The following is a 22,499-nucleotide window of genomic DNA, read 5'->3' on the forward strand; positions in this document are numbered from 1 at the left end:
TAGAGGTATAATAAAAATGTAATTAATAATAATAATAGTATATGTATATATTATATATTATTAGTCTATAATAATAATAATATGGTTGTGGTTAGCATTATTATTATTATTATTATTATTATTATTATTATTATTATTATTATTAAGATGCCAAGAGACCAAGAGGCCAGACGGTAATACCTGGCGGTGACTCCAAATAGGATTCCATCACATTAATTAATAATATTAATTTATTTTTACGGTTTCTTCTTCTCGTATGTAAATCAATTCCTTCTTCCCTTCCTGATGGGCTGCAAAGCGCGCCAGGACAAAGAGGAAGTCGCTCAGCCTGGGAATAAAAAAGCATTAGAATATTATTATTAATAATAATAATATTAATTAAAATAATTATATTGATTTTAATTCTGATTTACCTGTTGAGGTACTTGGCCACGTTGGCGTCCGCTTCGCCGGCTTTCACCAAAGGGACGACCCTAAGGATTTGAAATATAATAATAATAATAATAATAATAACAATAATAATATTATACTATCAATTATTATACTATATTATACTGTTATTACAATATATTATTAGATTCAGATTATATTTTTTCATTATTATATTATATTATTACAATATATTATTATATTCAGATTGTTATTTTTTATTTCATTGTTATTATATTTTATTATTATACTATTATTACACTATATTATATTCAGATTGTATTTTTTCATTATTGTATTTTATTATTGTATTATATGATTACAATATATTATATTCGGATTGTATTTTTTCATTGTTGTATTTTATTATACTATATTATATTACATTATATTATTCAAATTTTTTCATTATTAGACTTTATTATTGTACTATATTATTGCAATATATTATTCAGATTTTTATTTCATTGTTATTATATTTTATTATTATACTATTATTACACTATATTGTATTCAGATTGTATTTTTTCATTATTGTATTTTATTATTGTATTATATGATTACAATATATTATATTCAGATTGTATTTTTTCATTATTGTATTTTATTATACTATATTATATTACATTATATTATTCAAATTTTTTCATTATTAGACTTTATTATTGTACTATATTATTGCAATATATTATTCAGATTTTTATTTCTTATTTCATTATTATTATATTTTATTATTATATTATATTATTGCAATATATTATTATTCAGATTGTTATTTCTTATTTCATTATATTATTATTAAATATAATAATAATGAAATAAATATAATAATAATATATTGTAATAACAGTATAGTACAATAATAAAATGTAATAATGAAAAAAATGAATATAATATATTGTAATATTATAATATAATATAATAAAATACAATAATGAAAAAAATCCAATCTGAATATAATATATTGTAATAATAATATAAATAAAAAATAATAACAATGAAATAAAAATAACAATATTAATATAATATATTAATATAATATAATATATTGTAATAATATAATAATATAATATAATAATAATGAAATAAGAAATCACAATCTGAATATAATAATATATTGTAATAACAGTATAGTACAATAATAAAATATAATAATGAAAATTGAATAATATAATATAGTATAATAAAATACAATAATGAAAAAATACAATCTGAATCTAATATATAGTAATAATAATATAATAAAATAATGAAAAAATATAATCTGAATCTAATATTGTAATAATAGTATATTATAGTATAATAATAAAATATAATAATAAATAAAAATAAACTGAATCTAATAATAATATATTGTAATAATAACATAGTATAATATAATATGAAATACAAATAACAATATATTAATATAATAATAATATAATGTAAAAATAAAATATATAATTTAATAATGAAGTAAAATAATAATAAAATATAATATATATAAAATATATAATACATCTTAATATTTAATAATTTATAATAGTAGAATATTAAAATTGTATATATATATAAAATTGCTCACCGTCTTTCGGCTCGACGACAAACAGCTCTGGAAAAATGGAGGGCGGCAGCGGTTTTCCCTCCTGACTAGAAGATGTGAAATAAAATAAAAATTATCAATGAAATAAAAATAAATAATAGATGAATAAATAAATGGAAATATGGAACAATAAAATTAAGACATTAAAATACCATAAAATAATATAAAATAATAAAATAACGTAAATACAAAATTAAAAATATAATAGTAATAAGTAATATAAAATAAAATACTGTAAGTAAAAGTATAATAAATATAAAAAATTAATATAAAAATTAATTAAATTGAACAATTAACGAAAGTAATATAAATTAAAATACTATAAGTAAAAGTAAAATAAATATAAAAAATAAAAGTAAAAGTATAATAAATATAAAAATTAAATATAAAAAATTAATTAAACAATCATAATTGATAAAATAATTAAAGCATAAAATAAAATCAATTAAAATAAAATAACAATTAATAAATACCATAACAGAAAAATACAAAAACAAAATAAAGTAAAATAAATACGACTGATTAAAATGAATAAAATTCAACCATTATAATAATGGATATATAAAAATAAAATACAAAAATAAAAATAAAATAAGCATAATAAAATAATATAAATTAAAATACCATTACCGTAACATGCTATTATATATATATATATATGTGTGTGTGTGTGTGTGTATATATATATATGTATACACACATACATATATGCATGTATACATATATACAATATAACTTACAATAATATATAATATTATATATTGTATATGCATATAATATTAATATTATATATTATTTTGTAATATAATATTTTATATATTACTTTATAATACAATATAATATTAATAATGCAATATACATACAATTCTTTATTGATTAGTCACTTTTATATTAATTATATATTAAATGTAATATTATTGACGTGTGTGTGTGTATATATATGTATGTATGTATATATATGTATACACACATATGCATGTATACATATATATACAATATAACTTACAATAATATATAATATATATTGTATATGCATATAATATTAATATTATATAATATTATTTTTAATACAATATAATACTAATAATACAATATAATATTAATTATACATACAATTCTTTATTGACCATATCAAAAGTGACTAATCAATAATTATATATTAATACTACCAATAATATTATATATTGTATATGCATATAATATTAATATTATATAATATTATTTTGTAATACAATACTAATAATACAATATAATATTAATTATACATACCATATGTATAATTTGACCATATCAAAAGTGACTAATCAATAATTATATATTTATACTACTAATAATATTATATATTGTATATGCTAATAATAATATTATATAATATTATTTTGTAATACAATACTAATAATACAATATAGTATTAATTATACATACCATATGTATAATTTGACCATATCAAAAGTGACTAATCAATAATTATATATTAATATTACTAATAATATTATATATTGTATATGCTAATAATATTAATATTATATAATATTATTTTTAATACAATATAATACTAATAATACAATATAATATTATATATACAATTCTTTATTGATTAGTCACTTTTGACCATATCAAAAGTGACTAATCAATAATTATATATTAAATGTAACGTAAATAACGTAAATACAAAATTAAAAATATAATAGTAATAAGTAATATAAAATAAAATATTGTAAATAAAAGTATAATAAATATAAAAAATTATATAGTATTAATTATACATACCATATGTATAATTTGACCAAATCAAAAGTGACTAATCAATAATTATATATTAATACTACTAATAATATTATATATTGTATATGCTAATAATATTAATATTATATAATATTATTTTTAATACAATATAATACTAATAATACAATATAATATTATATATACAATTCTTTATTGATTAGTCACTTTTGACCATATCAAAAGTGACTAATCAATAATTATATATTAAATGTAATACTACTAATAATATTACAATATATTTATATAGGACAATATAGTAATTCATTGCCAGCATTGTACTATGCTAATAATATATTATTGTATGTAAATTTAATTTGTAAGCCGCTCTGAGTCCCCTTCGGGGTGAGAAGGGCGGCATATAAATAAATATAAATAAATATAAATAAATAGATAGATACAAAATAATAAATAATAATTACAAAATAACATAATACAAAATAATAAAATAATAATACCGGCAGAATGAACGTCTGGAGGGGAGGAAGCCGATCGGTGTAGCCGTCAATCCATTTTTCCATCTCCGAAATTGGCTTTTCATCGAAACTGGTTCGTTCTGTGAGAAGTCATGGATCCCTAATTAATTCCCCTTCTTATTATTTCAATTTAATTATTGCATTTAATTGGTTTAATTACTTAAATGAGCCTCTCGAGCCGAGGAGATGGGAGTCGCCACGTTGGAACCAGCGTCTTGCAGCCTGCATTGGATCTACACAGAGAGAGATATTTAAAATATTGAAAGAATTACCCGAAAAAAATCACAAAAAATATAGAACATAATCTGTAAAATAATATGAAAAAATCTGAAAAATGTTCTTAAAAATAACATAAAAATTAATATGAAATAAATCCAAAATAAAATTACTAAACATTCTTAAACCCCCCAAATATATTTTAGAAAATAATAGGAAAATACAGAAAAATAATATGAAGAAATAATCTGTAAAATAATATGAAAAAATCTGAAAAATGTTCCAAAAAAACCATAAAAATTAATATGAAATAAATCCCAAATAAAATTACTAAACATTCTTAAACCCCCCAAATATATTTTAGAAAATAATAGGAAAAATACAGAAAAATAATATGAAGAAATCTAAATAATATTAGACAACTCAAAATAATCTGTAAAATAATATGAAAAAAATCTGAAAAATGTTCCAAAAAATAACATAAAAATTAATATGAAATAAATCCTAAATAAAATTACTAAACATTCTTAAACCCCCCAAATATATTTTAGAAAATAATAGGAAAAATACAGAAAAATAATATGAAGAAATCTAAATAATATTAGACAACTCAAAATAATCTGTAAAATAATATGAAAAAAATCTGAAAAATGTTCTTAACATAAAAATTAATATGAAATAAATCCTAAATAAAATTACTAAACATTCTTAAACCCCCCAAATATATTTTAGAAAATAATAGGAAAAATACAGAAAAATAATATGAAGAAATCTAAATAATATTAGACAACTCAAAATAATCTGTAAAATAATATGAAAAAAATCTGAAAAATGTTCCAAAAAATAACATAAAAATTAATATGAAATAAATCCTAAATAAAATTACTAAACATTCTTAAACCCCCCAAATATATTTTAGAAAATAATAGGAAAAATACAGAAAAATAATATGAAGAAATCTAAATAATATTAGAAAACTCAAAATAATCTGTAAAATAATAGAAAAAAATCTGAAAAATGTTCTTAACATAAAAATTAATATGAAATAAATCATAAATAAAATTACTAAACATTCTTAAACCCCCCAAATATATTTTAGAAAACAATAGGAAAAATACAGAAAAATAATATGAAGAAATCTAAATAATATTAGAAAACTCAAAATAATCTGTAAAATAATATGAAAAAATCTGAAAAATGTTCTTAAAAATAATATAAAAATTAATATGAAATAAATCCTTAAAAATTAAAAAAAAACATTCTTAATCTACCAAAATATTTTAGAAAATAATAGGAAAAAAATAACATAAAATAATACGGAAAAATAATATGAAGAAATCTAAATAATATTAGAAAACTCAAATATAAAATTATTTGTAAAATAATTAGAAAAATGACATTAATAAATAATAAAAAAACCCAATTAAAATAACAGAAATTAATCTGCAAAATGATACAAAATATGTAAATTAGGAAAATGACATAAATAATAAATGATCCAAAAAACAATTAAAATAACAGAAATTAATCTGTAAAAAAATATGAAAGAATATGTAAAATAATTAGAAAAATGACATAAATAATTAATAAATAATCCAAAAAACAATTAACAGAAATTAATCTGCAAAATAATATGAAAACAATCTTAAAAAAAAAAAACCACAAAACCCAAAACCCTGAAAATATTTTGCAAAATAATTAGAAAAGTAAAATAAAAATAATGGAATATTCTGAAATATATTCTGAAATATAATTAGAAAAATCACATAATATGAAAATAATATGAAATATTCTGAAATATTCTGAAACGTATTCTGAAAAAATAATTTAGAAAATTCTAAAATATACTTGAACAATAACATTAAAAATAATACATAAAATATGAAAGCATTACAAAATAATATGAATCAAAATAATATGAAAGAATCCAGAAAATATTTTGAAAAGGGATTTGAGAAATAATATAAAAAAATCAGAAAAAATAATAAAATAATGTGAAAACATAATCTGAAACAAACTTTAAAATAATGTTTTAAAAATCTGAAAAATTATTTATGAGAAATAATATGGAAAAAATTTCATAATCCAACCTTATGAAGTTCCTCTCCTGCAAAAGAGTGGCCATCTTCCTTCCCAAATTCAGCACTCAACCTAAATTAAAATGAAACATATTAAATATATTATTGTTATTAAATATATTATTTATTTTTATCCTGTCAGGAATGTTTTACTTATTTTTAACCTAATATCTTATATATACATAATATGTATTTCTCACCCTTTTCACCTCTCTCTCTCTCTATATAATGTATTTATTTTATATATGTATTAAAATATCACAAAATATAAATTACCTATATTTTCAAGTGACATAAAATATTTAATATATTTAATATATTATTTATATATTGATATATTTTATCTTAATATTTTATATATGTGTGTGTATATATATAATGATTTAATTTATGTATTATGTTAAACTAAGCATAATATATGAATTAAATATATTTTTAAAATATATAAATTATTTATTTATTTTGTTTTAATTGATATATTGTATAGATTTTATCCTAATATTATACACACACACACACACATATACAAAATATTATATAAATATTATATATTATATTATACTAAAATAAAGAACATAAATTAATTATATATTTAAAATGTATAAAATATAATTATTCTATAATATATATATATATATAATCCTAATATTTTATACATATTTAAAATAAATTTATTTAATGTATATATTATATTTAAAAAATAAACATATAAATCAATTATATATTTAAAATGTATAATCTATTATATTTATATATATTTATATATTTTATACATATTGAAAATACATTTATTTAATTTATATAGTATATTTAAAAAACCATATAAATCAATTGTATATTTAAAATGTATAAAATATTTATTATATTTATATATGTTAATCTATATATTTTATACATATTTAATATACATTTATTTAATTTATATATATTTAAAAAACCATATAAATCATATATTTAAAATGTATAAAATATTTATTATATTTATATATGTTAATCTATATATTTTATACATATTTAAAATACATTTAATTAATTTATATATTAAGTTAAATTATATAAATTAAATAAATGTATTTTAAATATGTATAACAGAATCATATAAATTAATTATATATTTAAAACATATATTATATATATATATATATATATATATACACCCATATATATTTATTTAATTCTTATTTATTAACATGATATAAAAGCAATAGTTTAACAATTTATTATATTTAAATTAATTGTATATATTATATATTGATACCCAATGGCTGAACTGAGTTCGTCCAAAGCGCCCAAAGCATCGAATATCTGGTCGTTCTTCGGCCTCCTCTCCCCAGTGAAAGTGCTGGAAAATCCTAAATAATAATAATAATAATAATAATATCTTAAGAACAGACAAGCATCTCGAGCTCTGAAGGAATCACACCCAAATACCTGGGAGCCACTCTGAGATAATTGGAGGAACACCTCAGCAAGCAAGAGTCCAAAACCGGCAGGCTATGAGCAATAATATAATATAAATATAAATAAAACAAGTAATATATAAATAAATATAATATAAATAATATATAAATGAATACATATAACAAATCATACTGTATAATAGTAACAATATATAATATACTATAAATAATATATATAAATATAATTAATATATACCTGTACATATAAATAAATATAATACTGTATAATTTTATATATAAATATAAGATAATATATAAATATAAATATAATATATTTAATATATAAATGAAAGTGCTGGAAAATCCTAAATAAATCATAATAAAATATATAAATATAATCAATAGTATTGAACTGTCAATGCAAATAAATAGTAAAAATAATAAAATAGAGTAATGATATTAAAAACATTAGAAATGTAATAAATATAAATATAATATAAATATAAATAAAAGAACAATATAAATATCAATAATGATAAATAATTGTAAATAATGATAATATACATACAAATAAATATGAATATATTATAAGTAACATAATACAAAGAATATAAAGAATACAAATGTATAAGCATATAAACACCTCAGCAAGCAAGAGTCCAAAAGCGGCAGGCATAGAACCTGAAATAAATACATATAAATAAATATAATATAATATAAAGAATACAAATGAATAAGCACATACATATTTCAATAAATACGAATATAATTTAATTTTTTGGAAAAAAAAGTAAATATATGGTATTATAAATAAAAATATAATATTAATGAAAGCAAGCTTTTATTATTTATTAATATTATTTTTAATTTATTGTTAATATTAATTAATTGGACTGTCAATGAACAAGCATATAAATATATAAAGAAATACATATACAACATAAATATTTTTTTAATAATAAAAATATAGCAATATAAATGATATAATATAATAATATAATAATAATAGGGTGCTTTTATTATCTATTATTTAGTTATATTATATAATATTATAATATGTTAATATATTAAGCCTTAACGTGATATTCGTATTTATTTATGAATTTATATGCATATTCATTGGTGGCCCAGAGTAAATTAATCTTAATTAAAATAATAATAATAAAAAATAATATAAATAAATGAATTAAATAAATAAATAAATGACGGCTCCCTTTCACCATTATTATTATATTATATATATAATATATATACATATTATTTTAAATATGTACAACATATTAGGATAAAAATATATAGATTAATATATATATATTGTATACATTTATATGTAATTATTTATATATAAAATATGTATATAATAGTTAATATTTATATAATACTGTAGTATAAAACGTATAAAATATATATAAATATTTTATACATTTTATATTATTCGTAATATATTGTTGTTATTATTTTAATTAATATTGATTTACTCTGGGCCGTGCTTCTAATATTTAATATTTATATAATAGTATAAAATGTATAAAATATATATAAATATTTTATACATGTTATATTATTCGTAATATATTGTTATTATTTTAATTAATATTAATGTACTCTGGGCCGTGCTTCTAATATTTAATATTTATATAATAATATAAAATGTATAAAATATATATAAATATCTTATACATTTTATATTATTTGTAATATATTGTTATTATTATTTTAATTAATATTGATTTACTCAGGGCCATCCTGAGGTAGTATTTAATATTTATATAATAGTATAAAATGTATAAAATATATATAAATATTTTATACATTTTATATTATTCGTAATATATTGTTATTATTTTAATTAATATTAATGTACTCTGGGCCGTGCTTCTAATATTTAATATTTATATAATAATATAAAATAATTAATATTGATTTACTCAGGGCCATCCTGAGGTGTATTTAATATTTATATAATAGTATAAAATGTATAAAATATATATAAATATTTTATACATTTTATATTATTTGTAATATAATTGTTATTATTATTTTAATTAATATTGATTTACTCTGGGCCGTGCTTCTGAGGTAATTTTATACATTTTATATTATTCGTAATATATTGTTGTTATTATTTTAATTAATATTGATTTACTCTGGGCCGTGCTTCTGAGGTAATTTTATACATTTTATATTATTCGTAATATATTGTTGTTATTATTTTAATTAATATTGATTTACTCTGGGCCGTGCTTCTGAGGTAATTTTATACATTTTATATTATTTGTAATATATTGTTATTATTATTTTAATTAATATTGATTTACTCTGGTCCGTGCTTCTGAGGTAATTTTATACATTTTATGTTATTCGTAATATATTGTTATTATTATTTTAATTAATATTGATTTACTCTGGGCCGTGCTTCTGAGGTAATTTTATACATTTTATATTATTCGTAATATATTATTATTTTAATTAATATTGATTTACTCTGGGCCGTGCTTCTGAGGTAATTTTATACATTTTATGTTATTCGTAATATATTATTATTTTAATTAATATTGATTTACTCTGGGCCGTGCTTCTGAGGTAATTTTATACATTTTATATTATTTGTAATATATTGTTATTATTATTTTAATTAATATTGATTTACTCTGGGCCGTGCTTCTGAGGTAATTTTATACATTTTATATTATTCGTAATATATTATTATTTTAATTAATATTGATTTACTCTGAGCCGTGCTTCTGAGGTAATTTTATACATTTTATGTTATTCGTAATATATTATTATTTTAATTAATATTGATTTACTCTGGGCCGTGCTTCTGAGGTAATTTTATACATTTTATATTATTCGTAATATATTATTATTTTAATTAATATTGATTTACTCTGGGCCGTGCTTCTGAGGTAATTTTATACATTTTATGTTATTCGTAATATATTATTATTTTAATTAATATTGATTTACTCTGAGCCGTGCTTCTGAGGTAATTTTATACATTTTATGTTATTCGTAATATATTATTATTTTAATTAATATTGATTTACTCTGGGCCGTGCTTCTGAGGTAATTTTATACATTTTATGTTATTCGTAATATATTATTATTTCAATTAATATTGATTTACTCTGGGCCGTGCTTCTGAGGTAATTTTATACATTTTATATTATTCGTAATATATTGTCGTTATTATTTTAATTAATATTGATTTACTCTGGGCCGTGCTTCTGAGGTAATTTTATACATTTTATATTATTCGTAATATATTGTTGTTATTATTTTAATTAATATTGATTTACTCTGGGCCGTGCTTCTGAGGTAATTTTATACATTTTATATTATTCGTAATATATTGTTGTTATTATTTTAATTAATATTGATTTACTCTGGGCCGTGCTTCTGAGGTAATTTTATACATTTTATATTATTCGTAATATATTGTCGTTATTATTTTAATTAATATTGATTTACTCTGGGCCGTGCTTCTGAGGTAATTTTATACATTTTATATTATTCGTAATATATTGTTGTTATTATTTTAATTAATATTGATTTACTCTGGGCCGTGCTTCTGAGGTAATTTTATACATTTTATATTATTCGTAATATATTGTTGTTATTATTTTAATTAATATTGATTTACTCTGGGCCGTGCTTCTGAGGTAATTTTATACATTTTATATTATTCGTAATATATTATTATTTTAATTAATATTGATTTACTCTGGGCCGTGCTTCTGAGGTAATTTTATACATTTTATATTATTCGTAATATATTATTATTTTAATTAATATTGATTTACTCTGGGCCGTGCTTCTGAGGTAATTTTATACATTTTATATTATTCGTAATATATTGTTATTATTATTTTAATTAATATTGATTTACTCTGGGCCGTGCTTCTGAGGTAATTTTATACATTTTATGTTATTCGTAATATATTGTCGTTATTATTTTAATTAATATTGATTTACTCTGAGCCGTGCTTCTGAGGTAATTTTATACATTTTATATTATTCGTAATATATTATTATTTTAATTAATATTGATTTACTCTGGGCCGTGCTTCTGAGGTAATTTTATACATTTTATATTATTCGTAATATATTGTTATTATTATTTTAATTAATATTGATTTACTCTGGGCCGTGCTTCTGAGGTAATTTTATACATTTTATGTTATTCGTAATATATTGTCGTTATTATTTTAATTAATATTGATTTACTCTGAGCCGTGCTTCTGAGGTAATTTTATACATTTTATATTATTCGTAATATATTATTATTTTAATTAATATTGATTTACTCTGGGCCGTGCTTCTGAGGTAATTTTATACATTTTATATTATTCGTAATATATTGTTATTATTATTTTAATTAATATTGATTTACTCTGGGCCGTGCTTCTGAGGTAATTTTATACATTTTATGTTATTCGTAATATATTGTCGTTATTATTTTAATTAATATTGATTTACTCTGGGCCGTGCTTCTGAGGTAATACTCGGGAGGGACACCTCAGCAAGCAAGAGTCCAAAACCGGCAGGCTTACAAGCCGGAAGCTCAGACAAAGTGGGAGACTCGCAAAGACACACAAATACACACAGACCTGTGTCTCCTGTCTTGGTGTAAATCTTGGGCAGCCTGAAAAAAGAAATAAAAGGGAAATAAAAGTGTAATTTTTCTTTCTCTGCGCATGCGCAGAAGCAGGCAAGATGGCTGTCTTTTTTTCCCCTCACGCCCGTTCATCTGCGCATGCGCCTTACCTAGGCTTTTCATTTCCCTCATGGCGGTTCCTTATTCCGAATTGAGGCGCCAGAACCTTCTTCAAGGCGACGCGGGCGCCCAAAAGGCCTCTCCGAGCCGCCATTGAGGGGGAAAATGGGCGGGAAACGGCCTTTTCCCTCAGGAAAGGGAAGATTGTCCCTTCAGGGCCGCCGTGAGCCGTGAGGAAGGCGCCCAAGCCACGCCTACATCTTCCTCCCCCGCGCCTCATTGGCCAATCAGCGCGAAGGGGAGGCGGGGCTTCTCATGTCACTGTCGTCAAGCAGAAGAAAATAGGCGGGAATTTTTCTCGCCTACTTACTGCGCTTATTGGCCACACTCGGTTGCCTATTGGTCGGGATAAGAAGAGAGGCGGGACTCTCTCTTTATAGCCACAACTGATTGGTGGAAAAGGTGTCAATTACGGATCATAAGGGAAAGGCGTAGTTTTGTCCCTGGCGCCTGATTGGTCCAAATGGCGCTCTTTAGGCAACACGGGGAGAAGGCGTGGTTTTTGTCCCCTGGCCACGCCCAGTCGAAATGGATCCAATAGGAAACACAGGAAAAGGGCGTGGTTTTCCCTCTTCTGGTCACGCCTACCTGCTCTGTGATTGGTGGAAAGGGCGCCCATTATGAAAAATAGAGAAGGCGTGGTTTTCCTCTTCTGGCCACGCCTACCTGTTCCGTGATTGATGGAAAGGGCGCACATTAGGAAACGTAAAAGGCGTTGTTTTCCCGCTTATGGCCACGCCTACCTGATCCGTGATTGGTGGAAAGGGCGCCTATTAGGAAACGTAAAAGGCGTTGATTTCCCGCTTATGGCCACGCCTACCTGTTCCGTGATTGGTAGAAAGAGCGCCCATTAGGAAACATGGAGAAGGCGTGGTTTTCCCCTCTTCTGGCCACGCCTACCTGTTGCGTGATTGATGGAAAGAGCGCCTATTAGGAAACATGGAGAAGGCGTGGTTTTCCCGTTTCTGGCCACGCCTATCTGGTGCGTCATTGGTGGAAAGAGCGCCTATTAGGAAACATAGAGAAGGCGTGGTTTTCCCGCTTCTGGCCACGCCTATCTGTTCCGTGATTGGTGGAAAGGGCTTTCATTAGGAAAAATAGAGAAGGCGTGGTTGTCCTCTTCTGGCCACGCCTACTTCTAGTCTGATTGATCGAAATGGCCTCATTAGGCAACATAGAGAGGGCGTGGTTTGCTTTTTTCCTTTGAGGCTAAGCCCCGCCTCTCTGCCGCCTGATTGGTCAAGATGCCTCCATTGGGCAACACACAGGCCGCGCTTTTTACCTTCTCTGGCCACGCCTCCCTGTCACCTGATTGGTCGAACGGGTAACACAGATAGAGGGTGTTGTTATTCTCTTCTCTGGCCCCGCCTACGCGTCGCGTGATTGGTCCAAGCGGGAAAGCAGAGCGTCGGCTGCGCGCTGTGATTGGACAGCGCGCACAGCCTGAGGCCTGGCCACGCCCCGATGGCGAAATGAGGCAAAGGAGCGCAGTGCGCAGGCGCAGAAGGAACCAAAATGCGGAAGCAGAGGGTCCTCGTCCTGTCAGCTCCGGGAAAAGTCATTCTGCACGGAGAACACGCCGTCGTCCATGGAAAAGTATTTACATCTATTTATATTATTTTATATTATATATATAATATTATATTATATATATAATTTTATATTTTATTATTTTTTATATATTATATATTATTTTATTTTATATATATTTAATTTATATGATTTTTATATATTTATATATATTATAATAATATATTAAATAATAATATATAATAATAAAAATAACGTATTATATATTATAATAATATATGAAATATAAAAATAATATATTAAATATAATAATAACAATGATATATTAAATATAAAAATAATATATTAAATATGATAATAACAACAACAATAATATATTATATATTATAATAATATATTAAATAATAATATATAATAATAAAAATAACGTATTAAACATTATAATAATATATGAAATATAATAATAACAATATATTAAATATAATAATATATTAAACATAATAAAATTAACATATTATATAATAATAATAATAATAATAATAATAATAATAATAATAAAATTTATCTTCCTGGTCTTCTTCCAGTTGGCTCTGGCTGCCTCCCTTGACCTGCGGACCTTCCTCTTTTTGACCTTAAAAATAACATATTAAATATAAAAATGATATATTAAATATAATAATAACAATGATATATTAAATATAAAAATAATATATTAAATACGATAATAACAACAATAATAATATATTATATATTATAATAATATATTAAATAATAATATATAATAATAAAAATAACGTATTAAATATTATAATAATATATGAAATATAATAAAATTAACATATATAATAATAATAATAATAATAATAATAATAATAATAATAAAATTTATCTTGCTGGTCTTGCTGCCTCCCTGAACCTGCGGACCTTCCTCTTTTTGACCTTAAAAATAACATATTAAATATAAAAATGATATATTAAATATAATAATAACAATGATATATTAAATATAAAAATAATATATTAAATACGATAATAACAACAATAATAATATATTATATATTATAATAATATATTAAATAATAATATATAATAATAAAAATAACGTATTAAATATTATAATAATATATGAAATATAATAAAATTAACATATATAATAATAATAATAATAATAATAATAATAATAATAATAATAAAATTTATCTTGCTGGTCTTGCTGCCTCCCTGAACCTGCGGACCTTCCTCTTTTTGACCTTAAAAATAACATATTAAATATAAAAATGATATATTAAATATAATAATAACAATGATATATTAAATATAAAAATAATATATTAAATACGATAATAACAACAATAATAATATATTATATATTATAATAATATATTAAATAATAATATATAATAATAAAAATAACGTATTAAATATTATAATAATATATGAAATATAATAAAATTAACATATATAATAATAATAATAATAATAATAATAATAATAATAATAAATTTATCTTGCTGGTCTTGCTGCCTCCCTGAACCTGCGGACCTTCCTCTTTTTGACCTTAAAAATAACATATTAAATATAAAAATGATATATTAAATATAATAATAACAATGATATATTAAATATAAAAATAATATATTAAATACGATAATAACAACAATAATAATATATTATATATTATAATAATATATTAAATAATAATATATAATAATAAAAATAACGTATTAAATATTATAATAATATATGAAATATAATAAAATTAACATATTATATAATAATAATAATAATAATAATAATAATAAAATTTATCTTGCTGGTCTTGCTGCCTCCCTGAACCTGCGGACCTTCCTCTTTTTGACCTTAAAAATAACATATTAAATATAAAAATGATATATTAAATATAATAATAACAATGATATATTAAATATAAAAATAATATATTAAATACGATAATAACAACAATAATAATATATTATATATTATAATAATATATTAAATAATAATATATAATAATAAAAATAACGTATTAAATATTATAATAATATATGAAATATAATAAAATTAACATATATAATAATAATAATAATAATAATAATAATAATAATAATAATAAATTTATCTTGCTGGTCTTGCTGCCTCCCTGAACCTGCGGACCTTCCTCTTTTTGACCTTAAAAATAACATATTAAATATAAAAATGATATATTAAATATAATAATAACAATGATATATTAAATATAAAAATAATATATTAAATACGATAATAACAACAATAATAATATATTATATATTATAATAATATATTAAATAATAATATATAATAATAAAAATAACGTATTAAATATTATAATAATATATGAAATATAATAAAATTAACATATATAATAATAATAATAATAATAATAATAATAATAATAATAATAAAATTTATCTTGCTGGTCTTGCTGCCTCCCTGAACCTGCGGACCTTCCTCTTTTTGACCTTAAAAATAACATATTAAATATAAAAATGATATATTAAATATAATAATAACAATGATATATTAAATATAAAAATAATATATTAAATACGATAATAACAACAATAATAATATATTATATATTATAATAATATATTAAATAATAATATATAATAATAAAAATAACGTATTAAATATTATAATAATATATGAAATATAATAAAATTAACATATATAATAATAATAATAATAATAATAATAATAATAATAATAAAATTTATCTTGCTGGTCTTGCTGCCTCCCTGAACCTGCGGACCTTCCTCTTTTTGACCTTAAAAATAACATATTAAATATAAAAATGATATATTAAATATAATAATAACAATGATATATTAAATATAAAAATAATATATTAAATACGATAATAACAACAATAATAATATATTATATATTATAGTAATATATTAAATAATAATATATAATAATAAAAATAACGTATTAAACATTATAATAATATATGAAATATAATAATAACAATATATTAAATATAATAATATATTAAACATAATAAAATTAACATATTATATTATATAATAATAATAATAATAATAATAATAATAATAATAATAATAAAATTTATCTTCCTGGTCTTCTTCCAGTTGGCTCTGGCTGCCTCCCTTGACCTGCGGACCTTCCTCTTTTTGACCTTAAAAATAACATATTAAATATAAAAATGATATATTAAATATAATAATAACAATGATATATTAAATATAAAAATAATATATTAAATATGATAATAACAACAACAATAATATATTATATATTATAATAATATATTAAATAACAATATATAATAATAAAAATAACGTATTAAATATAATAATATATGAAATATAATAAAATTAACATATTATATAATAATAATAATAATAATAATAATAAAATTTATCTTGCTGGTCTTGCTGCATCCCTGGACCTGCGGACCTTCCTCTTTTTGACCTTAAAAATAATATATTAAATATGATAATAACAACAATAATAATATATTATATATTATAATAATATATTAAATAATAATATATAATAATAAAAATAACGTATTAAATATTATAATAATATATGAAATATAATAATAGCAATATATTAAATATAATAATATATTAAACATAATAAAATTAACATATTATATAATAATAATAATAATAATAATAATAAAATTTATCTTCCTGGTCTTCTTCCAGTTGGCTCTGGCTGCCTCCCTGAACCTGCGGATCTTCCTCTTTTTGACCCTAAAAATAACATATTAAATATAAAAATGATATATTAAATATAATAATAACAATGATATATTAAATATAAAAATAATATATTAAATATGATAATAACAACAATATATTATATATTATAATAATATATTAAATAATAATATATAATAATAAAAATAACGTATTAAACATTATAATAATATATGAAATATAATAAAATTAACATATATAATAATAATAATAATAATAATAATAATAATAATAATAATAATAATAATAATAATAAAATTTATCTTGCTGGTCTTGCTGCATCCCTGGACCTGCGGACCTTCCTCTTTTTGACCTTAAAAATAACATATTAAATATAAAAATAATATATTAAATATAATAATAACAATGATATATTAAATATAAAAATAATATATTACATATGATAACAACAACAATAATAATATATTATATATTATAATAATATATTAAGTAATAATAATAACAATATATTAAATATAATAATATATTAAACATAATAAAATTAACATATTATATAATAATAATAATAATAATAATAATAATAATAATAATAAAATTTATCTTCCTGGTCTTCTTCCAGTTGGCTCTGGCTGCCTCCCTGAACCTGCGGACCTTCCTCTTTTTGACCTTAAAAATAACATATTAAATATGATAATAACAACAATAATAATATATTATATATTATAATAATATATTAAATAATAATATATAATAATAAAAATAACATATTAAATATTATAATAATATATGAAATATAATAAAATTAACATATATAATAATAATAATAATAATAATAATAATAATAATAATAATAATAAAATTTATCTTGCTGGTCTTGCTGCATCCCTGGACCTGCGGACCTTCCTCTTTTTGACCTTAAAAATAACATATTAAATATAAAAATAATATATTAAATATGATAATAACAACAATAATAATATATTATAATAATATATTAAATAATAATATATAATAATAAAAATAACATATTAAATATTATAATAATATATTAAATATAATAATATATTAAACATAATAAAATTAACATATAATAATAATAATAATAATAATAATAATAATAATAATAATAAAATTTATCTTCCTGGTCTTCTTCCAGTTGGCTCTGGCTGCCTCCCTGGACCTGCGGACCTTCCTCCGCTTGACTCTTGATGAAGAAGAAGAAGAAGACGGGAAAGAAGGACAAGACCACAACGTTCAGCTCCTCCTGCCCAACCTTGGGCTGAGGTTCTGCTGGGAGACAACCCACCTCCACCCATTGCTTCTCTCCAAATTCAGAAGCCAGGCTCCCAGTACAGACCAGTTGGAGGCCATCAAGGCCTTCCTGCTCCTCCACCCCGGAGACCAAGACCAAGGAGACCGAGACCGGGGAGACCGGGGTTCCCCGTGCGTGGCCGCCACCGCCTTCCTCTTCCTCTACCTCTCCATCGCCGCCCAAGCAGACCCCCAACGGTATTCATTACCTATTATTATTATTATTATTTTATATTATTTTATTCTCTTATTTGATGTATTTATTCCTGGGCAGTCCCCGTCTTCCTGGCACTGTATATATTTATTATTTATTTTTAGTATATTATTGTCATATCTTCTTCTTATTATTATTATTAGTATATTATTGTCATATTTTATTATTATTATTATTATTATTATTATTATTAGTTGTATATTATTGTCATATTTATTATTGTTATTATTATTAATTTATATTTTTTATTCTTTTATTTATTATTCATTCAATATTGATTTGATTTATTTATTCCTGGCACTGTATATATTTATTTTTAGTATATTATTGTCATATTTTATTATTATTATTATTTGTATAATTAATGTCATATTTATTTATTATTATTATTACTAATTTATATTTTTTTATTCTTTTATTTATTATTCATTCAATATTGATTTGATTTATTTATTCCTGGCACTGTATATATTTATTTTTAGTATATTATTGTCATATTTTATTATTATTATTATTTGTATAATTAATGTCATATTTATTTATTATTATTATTACTAATTTATATTTTTTTATTCTTTTATTTATTATTCATTCAATATTGATTTGATTTATTTATTCCTGGCACTGTATATATTTATTTGTAGTATATTATTGTCATATTTTATTATTATTATTATTTGTATATTATTGTCATATTTATTATTATTGTTATTATTAATAATTTATATATTTTATTCTTTTATGTATTATTCATTCAATATTGATTTGATTTATTTATTCCTGGCACTGTATATATTTATTTGTAGTATATTATTGTCATATTTTATTATTATTGTTATTATTAATAATTTATATTTTTTATTCTTTTATTTATTATTCATTCAATATTGATTTGATTTATTTATTCCTGGCACTGTATATATTTATTTGTAGTATATTATTGTCATATTTTATTATTATTGTTATTATTAATAATTTATATTTTTTATTTTTTATTTATCATTTATTTGATATTGATTTGATTTATTTATTCCTGGCGCTGTATATATTTATTTGTAGTGTATTATTGTCATATTTTATTATTATTGTTATTATTAATAATTTATATTTTTTATTTTTTATTTATCATTTATTTGATATTGATTTCATTTATTTATTCCTGGCGCTGTATATATTTATTTGTAGTATATTATTGTCATATTTTATTATTATTATTGTTGTTTGTATATTATTGTCATATTTTATTATTATTATTATTATTTGTATATTATTGTCATTTTTATTATTATTATTATTATTATTATTTATTATTATTATTATTATTCATTTAATATTGATTTTATGTATTTATTCTCCGGGCAGTCCCCGTCTCCTGGAGGTGGTCCTGTGGTCGGAGCTCCCCGCGGGGTCCGGTCTGGGCTCCAGCGCCGCCTTCTGCGCCTGCATTTCGGCCGCCTTGCTCTCCACCTTCGGACTCATTCCCTTCCCTTCTTCCCTGGACAACGGAGACAGGTATAGGATCTGCTATACACTGTGGTTCATGGGGGGGAGGGTCCTGTGTGCCACGTTTGGTCCCGGTCCGTCATTCATTGGGGTCACAGTGGTCTCTGGAAGTGAGTGAAAGGACTGCAAAAGTGAAGTAAGAAACACTGGGGTGTCCGTGGTGGAGGAAATACGTCAAAGAATTCCACTGTCCTTGCTGCGTGCCATAGGAAAGGGTTAAGGGAGAGACCGTGAGCGGAGTCCTTCAAATTCATCACCAAGGGAGGGAGGAACACTGGGGTGTCTATGGTGGAGGAAATACGTCAAAGAATTCTGCTCTCTTTGTGGTGTGCCATAGGAAAGGGTTAAGGGAGAGGCAGTGAGCAGGGTCATGCAAATTCCATATAAATAGGCACACTGGGATGTTTGTGGTGGAGGAAACACATCTTCCGCTCTCTTTGCTGGATGAAATAGGAAAGGGTTAAGGGAGAGACCGTGAGCGGAGTCCTTCAAATTCATCACCAAGGGAGGGAGGAACACTGGGGTGTCTGTGGTGGAGGAAACATGTCAAAGAATTCTGCTCTCTTTGTGGTGTGCCATAGGAAAGGGTTAAGGGAGAGGCAGTGAGCAGGGTCATGCAAATTCCATACAAATAGAGATAGGAACACTGGGGTGCCTGTGGTGGAGGAAACACGTCCAAGAATTCCGCTCTCTTTGCGGTGTGCCGTGGGAAAGGACAGGAAAGGGTTAAAGGAGAGGCAGTGGGCGGGGTCATGCAAATTCCCTACAAATAGAGATAGGAACTGGGGTCATGCAAATTCCATACAAATAGGGACATTGGGGTGCCTGTGGTGGAGGAAACACGTCCAAGAATTCCGCTCTGTTTGTTTTGTGCCATAGGAAAGGACAGGAAAGGGTTAAGGGAGAGGCAGTGGGCGGGGTCATGCAAATTCCATACAAATAGAGATAGGAACACCGGGGTGCCTGTGGTGGAGGAAACACGTCCAAGAATTACGCTCTCTTTGCGGTGTGCCGTGGGAAAGGACAGGAAAGGGTTAAGGGAGAGGCAGTGGGCGGGGTCATGCAAATTCCATACAAATGGAGAGAGATAGGAACACTGGGGTGCCTGTGGTGGAGGAAAAACAGAAAATCTAGGATGAAATGGAGAGATAAAGCAGGATGTCAGTGAAATAATAATAATAATAATAATAATAATAATAATGGTAATAATAATAATAATAATAATAATAATAATAATAATAATAAATTAATACTAATATTCTTTGGTCCAGGTGGACGGAGGGCGAGCTGGAGACGGTCAACAGTTGGGCCTTCCGGGGTGAAGAGGTCATCCATGGAAACCCTTCCGGAGTGGACAATGCCGTCAGCACCTGGGGTCAGCACTGGCATTATTATTATTATTATTATTATTATTATTATTATTATTATTATTATTATTATTATTTTATGTATTTCATATATTATTATTTATATTGGTCATTT

General features: G+C 22.4%; 2 protein-coding genes across 4 annotated transcripts in view; one reads left to right on the plus strand and one right to left on the minus strand.

Moving 5' to 3' along the window:
* Positions 1 to 212: 212 nt before the first annotated feature.
* On the minus strand, positions 213 to 13,000 carry LOC134294818 (corrinoid adenosyltransferase MMAB-like). Of its 3 annotated transcripts, none has more exons than XM_062966558.1 (9): positions 12,734 to 12,999; positions 12,577 to 12,611; positions 7,822 to 7,915; positions 6,576 to 6,636; positions 4,430 to 4,502; positions 4,256 to 4,349; positions 1,994 to 2,058; positions 414 to 473; positions 213 to 328 (listed from the first exon to the last, which is right to left on the minus strand). In XM_062966558.1, exons 1-8 carry the CDS (start codon positions 12,961 to 12,963, stop codon positions 457 to 459), a joined length of 669 nt encoding a protein of 222 aa, XP_062822628.1. In that variant the 5' UTR covers positions 12,964 to 12,999; the 3' UTR covers positions 213 to 328; positions 414 to 456. The 3 variants fall into 3 exon arrangements, with proteins under 3 accessions (XP_062822628.1, XP_062822627.1, XP_062822629.1); XM_062966557.1 differs by having other exon boundaries at positions 4,252 to 4,349; positions 12,734 to 12,992; XM_062966559.1 differs by lacking the exon at positions 12,577 to 12,611 and having other exon boundaries at positions 4,252 to 4,349; positions 12,734 to 13,000.
* A 1,224-nt stretch (positions 13,001 to 14,224) lies between these two features.
* The window catches only part of LOC134294817 (mevalonate kinase-like), an 18,236-nt gene continuing 9,961 nt past the window's right edge, over positions 14,225 to 22,499 (plus strand). Inside the window, exons 1-4 of the mRNA XM_062966556.1 lie at positions 14,225 to 14,339; positions 19,146 to 19,498; positions 20,877 to 21,026; positions 22,289 to 22,392. Coding sequence (XP_062822626.1) covers positions 14,259 to 14,339; positions 19,146 to 19,498; positions 20,877 to 21,026; positions 22,289 to 22,392 — 688 coding nt within the window. The 5' untranslated portion in view covers positions 14,225 to 14,258. The remainder of the gene's footprint in view (positions 14,340 to 19,145; positions 19,499 to 20,876; positions 21,027 to 22,288; positions 22,393 to 22,499) is intronic.

Source organism: Anolis carolinensis, unplaced genomic scaffold (genome assembly GCF_035594765.1).
Source record: "Anolis carolinensis isolate JA03-04 unplaced genomic scaffold, rAnoCar3.1.pri scaffold_24, whole genome shotgun sequence".
Taxonomy (NCBI): Eukaryota; Metazoa; Chordata; class Lepidosauria; order Squamata; family Dactyloidae; genus Anolis; species Anolis carolinensis.